The 13,132-nt window shown below is 49.3% G+C and overlaps 2 protein-coding genes across 3 annotated transcripts in view; both read right to left on the minus strand.

The window, feature by feature from the left end:
- Positions 1-13,132, minus strand: part of LOC121020328 (histone H2B type 1-A) — a 448,453-nt gene that overhangs the window by 124,315 nt on the left and 311,006 nt on the right. The window lies entirely within an intron of this gene.
- LOC121020327 (histone H2A type 1-C) lies at positions 12,420-12,943 on the minus strand. The gene has a single exon (XM_040460325.1). The coding sequence runs from the start codon at positions 12,874-12,876 to the stop codon at positions 12,484-12,486; it is 393 nt and encodes a 130-aa protein (XP_040316259.1). The 5' UTR covers positions 12,877-12,943; the 3' UTR covers positions 12,420-12,483.

Raw genomic sequence — 13,132 nt, forward strand, 5'->3', positions numbered from 1 at the left:
CGGCCAAGTTCCGGTCCTGAAGTGGCCAAGTTTGGGGATAATTGGTGACGTGGTCATAGAGAATGGATACACCTAGAGATGAGCCAAGCTCATAGATAAGGGGAAAAGAAAGGAGGAGGGGGCATTGTTTTCAATGTCTACTATGTGCCCAGTACATTATCCCCACTTAACCTTGACATCCATCCCCCGAGGCAGGTGATAGGACTGGTTCCATTTTCCAGACAAGGAAAAACTGAGGATAAAAAGGGGAAATGGTTTGCTCTCGGTCACATAGTGTTGCAAAAGAGGGGCTGACGTATGGCCAAACCTGTGTTTTTACTTCCATTATCCCACAGGGTCCCAGAAATCACAGTGTCCAGCCTTCACGGCTGCTGTCCGTCTCCTTTGGGTTGGGCACAAAGAAAAAGAACAAATTGTTCAATATCAGGTATCTTCTTGCTTCCTTAAAGTTGAACGTCTCTCTCAGAAGTTCTCTCTCTCAGAATGACGAAAATCACCAAAAAGTAACAAATGAGTAGGGCCTCATTTCTGGTGTTCCTTGGTTAAAGACTAAGCTACAAGAGGCCATTACAAGATGGGAGTGGTGACCAAGTCAACTCAAACGAACCTCCAAAGCGACAGGCGATTCACAACTCCTTGGGCCAGTAGACCCCGGGTGTCAGCGCGTAACGAAGAATGACGACACGGGCAAGTTCCCTATGTCTCTGTGGTCCCTAGGTCTCTGGGATCATAAGAGCACCTACCTCATAAACTCCTTATGAAGATAAAAGAAGGTAGCGCTCGGCACACAGTGAATATTATAATCTACTTCCTGCAATGAGGCAGGGACTACATCCGTCACAATCTAACGCTAATTTGGAGAGCGGTGAATTTGGGTAGAAGGGCAATTTGTCTGATTCTGAGGCCCAGCTTCTGAGCTACAGGTGAGATCCCGGCAGCGAGGTTCCTGATGATGGAGCCAGAGTACCGCTGTGCACCTGCTGTTGCGCCACAGGGACGCGGGCGCCCGAAGCCCAGCTCAGCCTGGGTCCCCCTGGAGCATCCATGGAGCGCGGTGGTGGCGGGTCTGCACGTATTTCAACACCGACCACCTAGTGTGAAAACAAGAAGTTACTTTCATGGGTTTTTGTAAATTTTTTTAGTTTCATTAAAAAATCTTTTAAGTGTATTTACTTATTTTGAGAGAGACAGAGCTGTGTGAGCAGGGGAAGGGCAGAGAGAGAGAGAGAGAGAGAGAGAGAGAGAGAGACAGAGAAGTCCCAGGCAGGCTCAGAGCCCGACATGGGGCTTGAACTCGCAAAACTGTGAGATCATGACCTGAGCCGAAACCGAGAGTCAGACACTTAACTGACTGAGCCATCCAGCTTCCCCCACAAGGATACTTTCAAAAAGTATTCCTTGAAAGATAGTTGATGGTACGTGGAGAGGAAAGAGATTGCGGGCAGAGGAGGGACGGTAGAAAGGGGACCTACAGGAGATAAATGGGAAATTATAGAAACAGCAATTGGTTTCTAGCTTTCATGAAGGACATTGGAGAAGACAGACACAAGGCGATTTCCATCATGTTCAAAAAGTTAGATCTAGGCCCTTAATGGAAGTTCCTTTCCACTCCTTTCCACTGACTTCAACCTCTGGAGGTCATGCGACTCAGACCAGGCCTTCCTGTTTGGGGCCTCCGGTGGTCTTGGCTGTGGCCCCTGGAACTAGGTGGGGGGGGCAGAAGTCTGCCAGGGCACTGGCTGTTCTCATGCAACGCTCAGGGCTCATCTCCGGGGAAGGAGGGGCGCATCCCTGGTGTGCAGAGGGGCGGTGCTCCCCAAGGGCACCCACTGCCTGTGCTGTTCCCTCAGTAGAAAAAACATGAAAGCAGACTTGAATAGGGAGAAGAAACATTTTCTGTGTGGGCGTCAGCTGCGAACGCCAGCCTCCCAGCACTTGGGAACATTGGCTGATCTTCCCACGGGGAAAGAAGCAGCCATTGTTCTCAGTTTATCACCAGGCAACCCTGAGGAAGTCCCTGGGGTCACTGCTTAAACAGCCCTGCTGTGCCCTAGTTGTGCCTTGCTTGGGGCATTCGGAGCCCGCTGTGCTCACAGCCCTCACTCCCAGCGTCACCACCTGCCAGGCCATGGCCACTCTCCCCCTCTGGAAGTAGGAGAATGATCAGGGAGCAAAAGCCATGAAGGAAGTTAGGGTTGGGGCAGGTGAGTATCTGTCTGGCTGAAGAGTGTGCTAGGTGTCCTACAATCTGGAAAGTAGGCATGAAAACAATACGAAATATACATGGAGGTACAGATGGGAAACAATACGAAAATATACATGGGAGGTACAGATTATAGGGATTTATTTATCTTTGAAAACCACTTTTTTAATGTTTATTTTTGAGAGAGAAAGAGAGAGTGTGAGCAGGGGAGGGGCAGAGAGAGGGAGGGAGACAGAAGCCGAAGCAGCTCCGAGCTGCCATCACAGAGCCCAACAGGGAGCTCAAACTCCTGAACCGCGAGATCATGAGCTGAGCTGATGTCAGACGCTTAGCCAACTGAACCACTCGCGGGGGGGGGGCGGGGGGCCAGGAGTGTGGGATTTAAATTAGCCCAGAAGCATGGGAAGTGAGACGGGACCTTTCCGGGTAGGAAAATAGTGTGAGCAAACGTGTGTGTCCTCACCGGGGAGGAGCGACGGTTGTCCAAGGCGGCGGTGTGCTGCTCACTGTTTAACAACTGGCTCTCCAGGAGAAAACCAAAGGCCCTGATGTGTCGCATTTACTAATCCCCATTAGTAACTACTGGTTCCGTAAGCAGCAGCGGTTTTAAGGCTACCAGCCCTACACTGAACACAGAGTAGCAAGAGAGGAAGGAAAGATCCAAAATGGCACGTCCACTGGAGGCGTGAGACCGTCAAGACGTCAAGGGCAGAAATATACCTCAGGGTGTGGACGTGTACAAACCACTGATCTCTTTAGCAACTGTGCACAAGGCCAACTGATTCAGGGCCCTGGTCTCTTCACTCACCACCTGCAGGGACTGAACCAAAGGAAACAGAAGCTTCCTTCTGTGCTCTACGCTCACTTATTCTGTCCTCCCCCAGGGCCCATCTACCCAGGACCCTTCTTTTTAATAGCTGTCTGCATTTTTCTTTCTTGTGTCAAGGCTGCTCAGATCCCCGGTTGGGGTGAATTCTCCACGTCCAGGGAGCGAACCGAGCCCAAAGTGGAGGGGGCAACGTATGGGGCATCCGTGCCTTGACATCCTCTGCTCTTGGAAAGACAGCTCAGCTGGGTTCGAAAGGCCCACCCGTTCCACTGGGGCTGCTGCTCCCGTACCTGGAAGAGACTTGGGGGGAGGTGAGTGGCGGCATCCGCTGCCATTTCAGCAGTGAATGTCTGCTGGGCCCTCTCTTCTAGAAGCTTCCTCCTGCCATGGACCTAGTTGCCACCAGCAGCAGGTAGTATTCCAGCTTAGCATAAGCCCGGTTACTTCTGTCTCTACAGGCGAAGCCAGCAGATCCCCGAGGGGGATCCCAATATCCTCTCCTGCTTTTGCTTTTCCATATTTGGAAATAGACAGATGAATCGATAGATGATAGATAGATAGACTGGGATGGATCTCTGTCCGCATCGTTTCGCGCATGTTTATATTAAGCTTCACGAGGAACACTGTGCTTCCTCAGGTACCATCCCATTGGATTGGTTCTCAAAACTCTGGGAGGCGCTGTCCCATTTTACAGATGGCAAGTCTGATCTTCAGGGATGGCAGGTGACTTACCCCCAGTCAGACACGTGGTAAGGGGTGGAGCAGAGCTAGGACACAAACCCCAGCAGTTAACTCCAGGTTCCCATGCCTTCCCGGAAGGTCTCACCGCGTGTCTGCTGTGCAACTACATGTATTTGTGTGTGTGTGCCCGTGCACAAGCCACTTTGTATAGACTTGGTACATCGATGCCCCCTTCCCACACCTGCCTGCCTGATGTATTCGCCAGCTGTTTCTGGACTGACCAGTGTATGCCAGGCAACGTCAGTCCCCAGGCTCACAGCGGGCAGTGCAACAATGGCCCAGAGGGCCCCCCAGCCCCCAACACACACAGTCTTTACAGCTTAGCGGAGACATTCTTAAAACGTGACCTTAAAAACAAAACAAAACAAAAAACAAACAAATAGACAAAAGCTGACCTTGGTTGAAGGAAAAAAAGCAGTGGGGAGAAGGGCCGGGGGAAATTGGGAGAGGGTATTTTCTGACTCCGGTGGGCAGGACAGGGCCATGTCACCTGGGAGATGTCTCAAGCAGGTAATTGAGAGCCGGCCTTCCTGCCTCCCTGCACCACCTCATGCCCCGGCAGCAGGCTGGACTTTGGAGACTGTTCCTATTACAACGTATCATCTCTAACTCTCGCAAGTGAAATGGTGTTGAAAGTTACACGATCTTATCCGTGTTGTTCTTTTGAGCTTCAAACAATTCACACGGTCCTCTTTCATTCTTACAGTCACGTGAGGGAGGCATTACCTCCATTGTACAGATGAAGAAAGTGAGGTTCAAAATTGCTACCTTGGCTAGGGCCATAGAGTTTCTAAGGCAAAGAACCTTGAGTCTCTCACCCAAGAGTGATGCGTTTCTGTTCACTTTCCACAACCCCAGCAGAACGGGAGGACTGTCAATCGGACGTGCTGTGAATCCGGGTTTATCATCTCGTTTTATATGCCCCCCGATAGCGGATGGGTTACGTGCACTAAGATGTAGGGACACAGTGCAATCCCACAGGATGGTGTACAGAAAGCTCCCTGTTTTCACATCTGGAAAGTTCTCCAAAATACACTGTGGTAGGAAAAGAGTAAGGGCAGAACAGTGTATACAGTTGGCTGTCTTTCATCAGTGAAGGCGGGAGGGGGTGGCTTGACTCACATCTGCGTGAGTTAACAGTGCGTAGGTATACAAGGGAATTAATGGTTACCTCGTAGAGTAATCCAGTGGAGGGGTGGATTCTCTTGCTAGTTTGATTTGTTTGAACCCTCTGAATCTATGACTTATTCAAACCGTTAGACATATTTCCTACGAGACAGAGCTTCTCTTCAATAATATTTTCCCGCCTTTACTCTCCTCCCCAAGCTGTACGTGTACACACAAAGAAATAAACCCGGAATAAGTTTTCAGGAGGAAAAAAATCGCAGGTGCAGAATCAGTCAGTCATGACCGAACATGGCCCCCCATCTATCCATTTATTTCTGAGAACCGATGACTTTCACAGACACTTTCTGGACCCAGACATCTCTGTAGTGAGAAGCTTTGGAAACCGAAGGAAAGATCTGAAACCAAAGTAAAGGCCGTTAGGAACTTCTTCCTCGGCCTTTCTCAACACAGGCAGAAAGACCCACAGGCTCATCTCTGGTGTCAGACCTTCTCAGTTGCTCGTATAGAAACTCCCCACGGTCAAGAGGACCCGGGCTCCCAGGGAAGACGCTCTCATTTGTTTTTTAATGTTTATTTATTTTGAGAGAGAGAGAAGGAGAGAGAGAGAGAACAGGGGAAGGGCAGAGAGAGAGGGAGACACGGAATCCGAAGCAGGCTCCAGGCTCTGAGCCGTCAGCCCAGAGCCCGACGCGTGGCTCGAACCCTCAAACCGTGAGACCGTGACCTGAGCCGCAGTGGGACGCTCAACTGACTGAGCCACACAGGTGCCCCGGAAGATGCTCTCATTTTGCTCTTCAGGCACCATTGCCAGATTTGGCGCATAAGAATGCAAGATGCCCGGTGAAATCTGAATTTCAGATAAATAACAATTTTTGTCTTAGCGTAGTACATTTTGTGCAATAGTTTAAAGCATATTTAGTCTTCAACAATTATTTGCTGCTTATCTGACATTCACATGTAACTGAGCATCCTGTATGTGGTCTGGTGACCATACGTTACATACTCAGATGCTACCTGGAGGGCATCGAGTAAGTGCCCGTGAACAATTAGAAGGACAAGGAGTGCCTACCAATAGAACTTTCTGGGATGACCGAGGTGCTCTGTATCTTTCTATCCAAGACCGTAGCCACCAGCAACTTGAACTGTAGCTAGTGCAACTGAAGCCTGAGTTTTCAATTTAGTTTCACTTAATTCTTTAATTTAATTATGTTATCTTTAAACTGAAAACGTCACATGTGGCCAGTGGCTACTGTGTTGGACACGGCAGCTGTAGAACCGTCATGGATCTCCCTCCAAAGTGAGTAACTGGGATTTAAGCCTGGGTGGAGGCTAAAACGGTACATACCCCAGGGATAAACCCTCAAGGCCCTGCGGCTTGGTGACTATTCCATTTCTGGGCACATCTAAGGTTTGTGGTCAGCACGTTCGTTCGGAGTATTTACTGAAACTCCACCATGTGGGGAGAATGTAAAGTGCCAGGGTATAGACACGGGGGGGATAGAATCTTCCACAAACAGCCTGGAGAGGAGCGTGTTAACTGGATAATCCGCGCGTTGGAATGTAGGAGCCAGGAGCTGCCCTTCTGTGCAGAGCAGACACTGTGAGTGGATGAAAAAGTATTGACTTTGTCACACGCACCAGCTGCGTGACTCTTTTCTTTCCAGGATTCCAAGCGAACCCTTAGCAACCACAGACCCAGTAGCACATTAAAGAGGATTCTTTTATGCGGGGGTATCAGCCGGCAGAGAAGAGGCCCTTAAAAGAATGAAGGGCTTCCTGAGGGTTATCATGAAGACATTAAATCTGGGGAGGTTAGTGCACAAAGCCGAAAAGGGGGAACGTGGCAGGCAAGCGGGGCTCACTTCCCAATCTCGCTGCACACCTGCTAACGGGGCGAGCTGTGGGTGACGGTTACTGGACAGACCCCTCTCCGCAGACGTGCAGACAACCACGTGCGGGGCTCAGAGAGGGCTTTCTGGGCTACGCCATCCCCTCCCTGCGCGTTCGGCGGAGTTGAGTGGCCGCCACTTCCCAGACACTCTGCTGGATGCAGGGAAGGCACAGTGAGAACGCAGAGACATCCAGATTTCATGGAGCGGAGGCTGGAATGGGGAGACGCCAGAGCTGTGAGACCCAATAGGTAAAATCTGGGACTGTAGTTCAAAGAATCTACACAGGGTCACGGCCAGAGAGTGACCTGCCGGAGCAGTGAGCAGAGGGAGGCTACTTCTTAACTTTACTCTTGATACTTGAAGTTACCAACTTAATACACGCCCATTTTAACACTTTATACTCAGATGCTTGTAAAGGTGAAAAACCTCTCTTGCTATAACCTTACATCATGGGGGCTTGTTTCTAGAGGGTAGATGTCCTCTTTTTTTCAAGGGCCAACTTTTTTTTTTTCCTGTTTGGTTTCTGTCTTTATTTATCTAGAACTGATTTGTTGTACACAAGGCCAAGGGTCTAATACTACATTTAAATAGATATTTCCAGGAGAATTTTTCAAAAGAGTATAGGCCGTGGCAATCCTTCCCCGCCCTCAGTAGTCCTGTTTACTATTTGTTTCCGTGGGTGTCTCTCCATGGATAGGAAAAGGCATCCCGTTATTACTGGTATATACAAAGCTTAACTACTAGAAAGGTTGACTTTTTTACCCCTGATATGCATTGGCCACTTGAATTTATTAAAAAAAAATTTTTTTTATGTCTATTTATTTTGTTTTTGAGAGAGAGAAAGAGAGACAGACCGAGAGGGGGAGGGGCAGAGAGAGAGGGAGACACAGAATCCGAAGCAGGCTCCAGGCTCCGAGCTGTCAGCACAGAGCCCGATGCGGGGCTCGAACTCAAGAACTGTGAGATGGTGACCTGAGCCGACGTTGGACGCTTAACCGACTAAGCCACCCAGGCGCCCCTGGCCACTTGAATTTAATAAAAGATACAAAATATCCTGGTTAGTCATTTTCTTCTATTGTCTTAAATCTCCTTCTGGCCTATGTAGTTTATGTCCTGTCTTCTACGGCTTTGTTTCCTGCCTTGCTTAACAATAACGCCTGACCCTCAGTGTTCGCACACACGGGCACACACACACACACACGCACACACACCCCTGAGGTTAAGATGTTTCCTAAAATGTCATCCAGTATTTGTATTTTGTATCCAGATCTTTGATCTGTCTGGGTAGGTCTGTCAGAACAGGACTGTCTGAAGAAAAGCAGAGTCCTGGAGGGTGAGAGAGAGCTTTCTAGAAGACAAGTCAGGGAACAGGTATTTTGGAGAAAAAGAGCAACAGTGAAAATGTCTTGAAGCAGGAAAGAGCTTGGCAGGTGGAAAGAGACCAGTGCGGCTGGAACAGAAAGATGGAAATAAGTCCGAGAGAAGGCCAGAGGCCAGAGGCCTGAGGTGGTCATGGGTGGCCCCTCAGGTCATGGCAAGGAGCGTAGAGAATACAGGAAGACACGTGTGGGGGGTATAGGTGACATGACTTATGGATGGTTTGGATTTGTGGAGAGGAAGGGAAGCGAGGAAGGCTCACCCCCTAAAGTTTTGGCTTGAGCAAATGGATTTAGGGTAGTGTCACTTCCTGAGTGGGAAGGAATAGAGGGAGTAACAGGCTTACAACGTCAACTCCTATGTCTTAGGTGGATTCAGGCTGAAAAGAGAGTTGCACGTGAAGGAGTTGGGGAGAAACGTGCGTACACGCATTCGCACTTCACAGCGGAGGTCGGGGCTGGAGACGTAAAATTGGAAGTTTATTGCGCATAAGACAGCCTCGGAAACTACAGAATTGATGGAACATCAGGGACATCGGGGAAAGACCGGGAACAAGTACCAAGCGTCAAGGTTCTGAACTTTAGGGCACGTGGTAGTCTGACCGTGTTGGGATCCATCTTTAACGCAAAGACGATTTGTTGTGGTGCAAAGTCAAGTCCTCTACTTTCGGTTCTGGGTATCACCACCGCCTGGTGTCCCTGAGGCTTAGCACACTCGCTTCTTTGGGAAACAGCCTCAACTGTAATGACGCGCGTTAGTCCTAAGCCCGGAGACGGTTCCATCCCCTTGCCCCAGCTGCCACACAGGGAAACTACTGCGGTGTAATCAAGTCCCATGAAGTTCGGATATTTTTTAAGATGCCCACCCTCACTCCATGCCTGTGACTTCACTTTATTTTCAAGTCTGCACTTCTTATTCTCGATTTCAGTACGCATGGGGAGTCCTCAGTTAAATTCCTAGCATCTTCTAATAATATACACGCATATTTAACAGGAATATTTACATTGGTAATTATAACTTAGGATCGACAGATGACAAACCCGTAGGTGGTAATGTAATTGACCTTAATATATGATCTTTCATAATTATAAAATGTATCATGCTTGTAAAAAAAAAAAAACTAGTAAGTGACTGTATAATGGACGGAATAATGTAAAAAGGGGTTTTCTAGTTGGTGATGCTGTATCATCCTGGTCTGCATTGTTGGGGATGCCCTAAATAACCAAATAATGATTCAGCTTAGCCTCACATCTCAGTAAATCCCTGAGATCAACTTTTTGTCCCTGGTGTCCAGGTGCCTCCAGTAATTGGAAGGCCTGGGTTTATCATTCTCATCAACTTGCCCCAACTGAAACGGTCCTCCCCAGGACCCTTGAGGCATGGCGGATGGAGACCTGCTCGATGGCTGGAAACCAACTGAAGCTACTGAGAATGTATTGCTCACTGGAGAATTTTCCAAAGGAGTAGCTGGGCTTTTGGATATAAACAGTGACGTTTCAAAGAGGAAGGAAAGAAGTATGCTGGGAGGGGGAGCTAGGACACATCTCTAAGCAGTGTCCTCTGCTTGGGGAACGGCCTCTTGGCTGTCCTCTTAGGTAAGGGCTGGTCACTTGGCACCTTCCGTGCTTCTCTGAAGCTCCCCAAATAAGATGCCAATGCAAACTAGTTTTTCAGAAGGGATTTTCTACTGCAAAGAGAAGATGTTATTAGCAACCTGTTAGTCTCCTCTGGTGATAAGCAGACCCTCTAGAACGAGGTGCTTCCTAATGGCCCAGCCACTGACTCAGCTCAGCATTTACACACTGCCCAATTTTCAAGTGTTTATCTTATGCAAGGGTCTATGCTGACTTAACAGGATGGGGTCTTTGACTTTAAGGAGGTCTTGCTGAAGAGGAAACAAATAAAATTAACACAATGTATCCTTAACCAAACAATACAGAGTTTTGTTACTGAAGCCCAGAGGGGAGAAATCAAAATCATATCTTCACTAACTCCTTCTTCATGCACAAGAAATTAGTGTATCAAGTCCTGTAACTCTTTACCGAACCACCTCCTGATTTTTCCCCTTGTTTCAAGTCTAGGGGCTTTTCCTCTGGGTTTGCAGTGCTAATACCGTGGGTGACCTTCCTCCGTTTGTGTAGATTCCAGGGAGAACACCTCTCCTCTTTCCCTTGAATTCTTCACAGCTGAGGATGGATACAACTGGTGACAGTCGGGTACATGGACAGAGTTAAGCCATTATGTATTGAGTTTTTACCGGTTTCATTATTCCGACAATCACCTATTAAGGGAGCTGTGCTTACAGCAGAACAGCCAGCAGTTAAAGTATTGGCCTCCTGACCTTGGGACTTAGACAAGGTCTAAGTCTGTGTTCTGTTCCTGTTACCTAGGCTTTCAAGTCTGGAGAGTGATAGCACTTACCTGTAGATTGTTGGCTTAAATGAATTTTCTGGAAGCAGGTAGGACTATGCCTGACACAGTAAAGTGCTTACTGTCAGCTGTTGCCCTTGAGTGCCTGTGTTCTAGTTTCAGAACCCACACTGCTGAGCCTACTTGTTTCACCACTAGGTGAGCGAAGGTGAACAGGAAGAAATGGAGGCAGGGGGGAATTGACCACGAAGCCCAAGGTCACCCACCTGGTCAGTGCTGGAGCTGGGCTCAAAACCAACCTGGAAAGTTCATGAAGAGCATTGCTAGGCTCATATAAAGCAATTCGGACCTAAGGATCCAAGTTCTCCAGCATACAAGAAATTCTGGGTGCAAAGAACCTGGTCCTCTGGGCGGACCCCAGTCTGGACCGCTGCCAGGCCGGAACCTCCCGTGTGCAGTCTCAGCCCGCCTACCCCTTAGAATCCTTACAAACTCAGAAAACTCTAACGTGTTAGAATCAAGGCGCTCACTTGTTCTGCCCCTTTGTCTTCACCAAACTCCCAGACACCCTAGCCCCTTTTTTTCCAGGGTGACTATCAGGCTGGGGGAGCGGGAGGCGGGACTCGGGGAAGGAGGGAGGTGGGTGGGAGTGGAGGAGGAGGAAGGCTGGGAGGGTGGAGGCTGCTTCTAGACCATTCCAGAAGCGTCACCATTTAGAAAGTGGGAGGCATGTCCACGGGGAACCAGCTTCTGTTTAGATGATCTCCCCTCCCCTCCCCGTACATATTCCGATATGAATGCTCCCAACACTGCCACCTGAAATGCTTCAGTGGGAGCTCCAAGAGCGTGTGCAAGAGGCTGTTTCTTCTTGGGCCGCCTGAGTCTCCGAGTGCAGGGGCGTGGGCAACCCGTGGCCCACTCACCCTTCCTGCCTAAAAACTTTCCAGAGCACTAACCCAGTCACCCCAAAGAATCACTTGGAGACTCAATCTTAGAAAATAAGATTGCAGGAAGTTTTGCACGGTCCCAGATTGCAGCTTTTGGTGTTGGGAGCAGCTAAATGACTAGATCCTCAGTAGCAACTGCTTTGGAGAGGCCTGTGGCCCGATTCTATCTACCTTTTTTTCAGGCTGCCTTAGGAATCTAGGCATTTGAGCCTCTTGAAATAAAGTGTTAATTGCAGTTGGCTGAAAGTCCAGCACTGCTCTAAGTTAGGGGCTCTAAACGCATTGATTGGCAGAAAGGTCTAATGAAAACACCAATTTTCCACCAGTTTATGGATGACAAGACCGAGTACCAGGAGTTAGAAACTGGTTCCAAAGCCAATTGACTTGTAAACAGGAGAAGCCTCAATTCAAATGTGGATTCAGTCAGTATTGTGAACTATCCTGTTCGGGGGAAAGCCACTTTTCAGAGACCCTTCCCCATACTTGAAGTTTCAGATAATACTTTGAAAACTTACAGGAGCAGAGGCTAACTCCTTTATAGATTAGTTAAGACGGGTTGCTCGCAGCCCAATACGAGGCACCTACCAGACTGGCCAGGGAGTTACCGTGTTACTCGGTTAAGTTTACCTTCAAGGACATCCGAGCAACTTCGCAAGACAGCTTAAGAAATCACTGCGGAGCTGCGCAGTTAACCGAGTTTTAAGTTAGGCATTACTATCCAAGGTGCCTAGATTCGTCAAGTCAGGAAGTACAAGCAGTTATCGGACACTCGATCTGCCGTTACCTAGAAGGACCGGGCGATTTTAACACCTGGACACTTGTTTTCAAAAGCCGAGGAACCGCACTATCCTGGCTTGGGCTAAAATCAACTTACCTTTATCGACTTCCCCGCCTTAACCTAAAAAGTGGTTTTAGCTCTTCCTTTGAAGTGGTGGGGGGCTCTGAAAAGAGCCTTTGGGTATGAAAGCGCTTCCGGAAACTCAGAGGACTGCCAGATCACTTGCCCTTGGCCTTGTGGTGGCTCTCGGTCTTCTTGGGCAACAGCACGGCCTGGATGTTGGGCAGGACGCCGCCCTGCGCGATGGTCACGCGGCCCAGCAGCTTGTTGAGCTCCTCGTCGTTGCGGATGGCCAGCTGCAGGTGGCGCGGGATGATGCGCGTCTTCTTGTTGTCGCGGGCCGCGTTGCCCGCCAGCTCCAGGATCTCGGCCGTCAGGTACTCCAGCACGGCCGCCAGGTACACCGGCGCGCCGGCCCCCACCCGCTCGGCGTAGTTGCCCTTGCGGAGCAGGCGGTGCACGCGGCCCACCGGAAACTGCAGCCCGGCGCGAGAAGAGCGAGACTTCGCCTTGGCGCGAGCCTTACCTCCCTGCTTGCCACGTCCAGACATCGTAAGCAACGGAAAGAAATCCCAAGACAAGAGAACTAATCACTTGCCCAAAGAGAGCAAGCCGGGAAGTAGGTAAAACATCGCTGCTTTTATAGCCATTTCCTGGGGAGCAAACCCGGTTGCCTGATTGGCTAGTAACGAGTCTCAGTCAAGTAGCCAATAGAAAAGCTTTATTTCCATACCTCATTTGCATAGTTCTGCCCATGGATGACAGCCTCACGGCTGGTCTTCCAATGAACTAAGACGCGGTCTGCAT

This window comes from Herpailurus yagouaroundi, unplaced genomic scaffold (genome assembly GCF_014898765.1).
Source record: "Herpailurus yagouaroundi ecotype Mexico unplaced genomic scaffold, PumYag 250, whole genome shotgun sequence".
Classification (NCBI taxonomy): Eukaryota; Metazoa; Chordata; class Mammalia; order Carnivora; family Felidae; genus Herpailurus; species Herpailurus yagouaroundi.

Coding starts and splice junctions, on each gene's coding strand:
- LOC121020327 (XM_040460325.1), bottom strand. CDS start 12,876: ATGTCTGGACGTGGCAAGCAGGGAGGTAAGGCTCGCGCCAAGGCGAAG.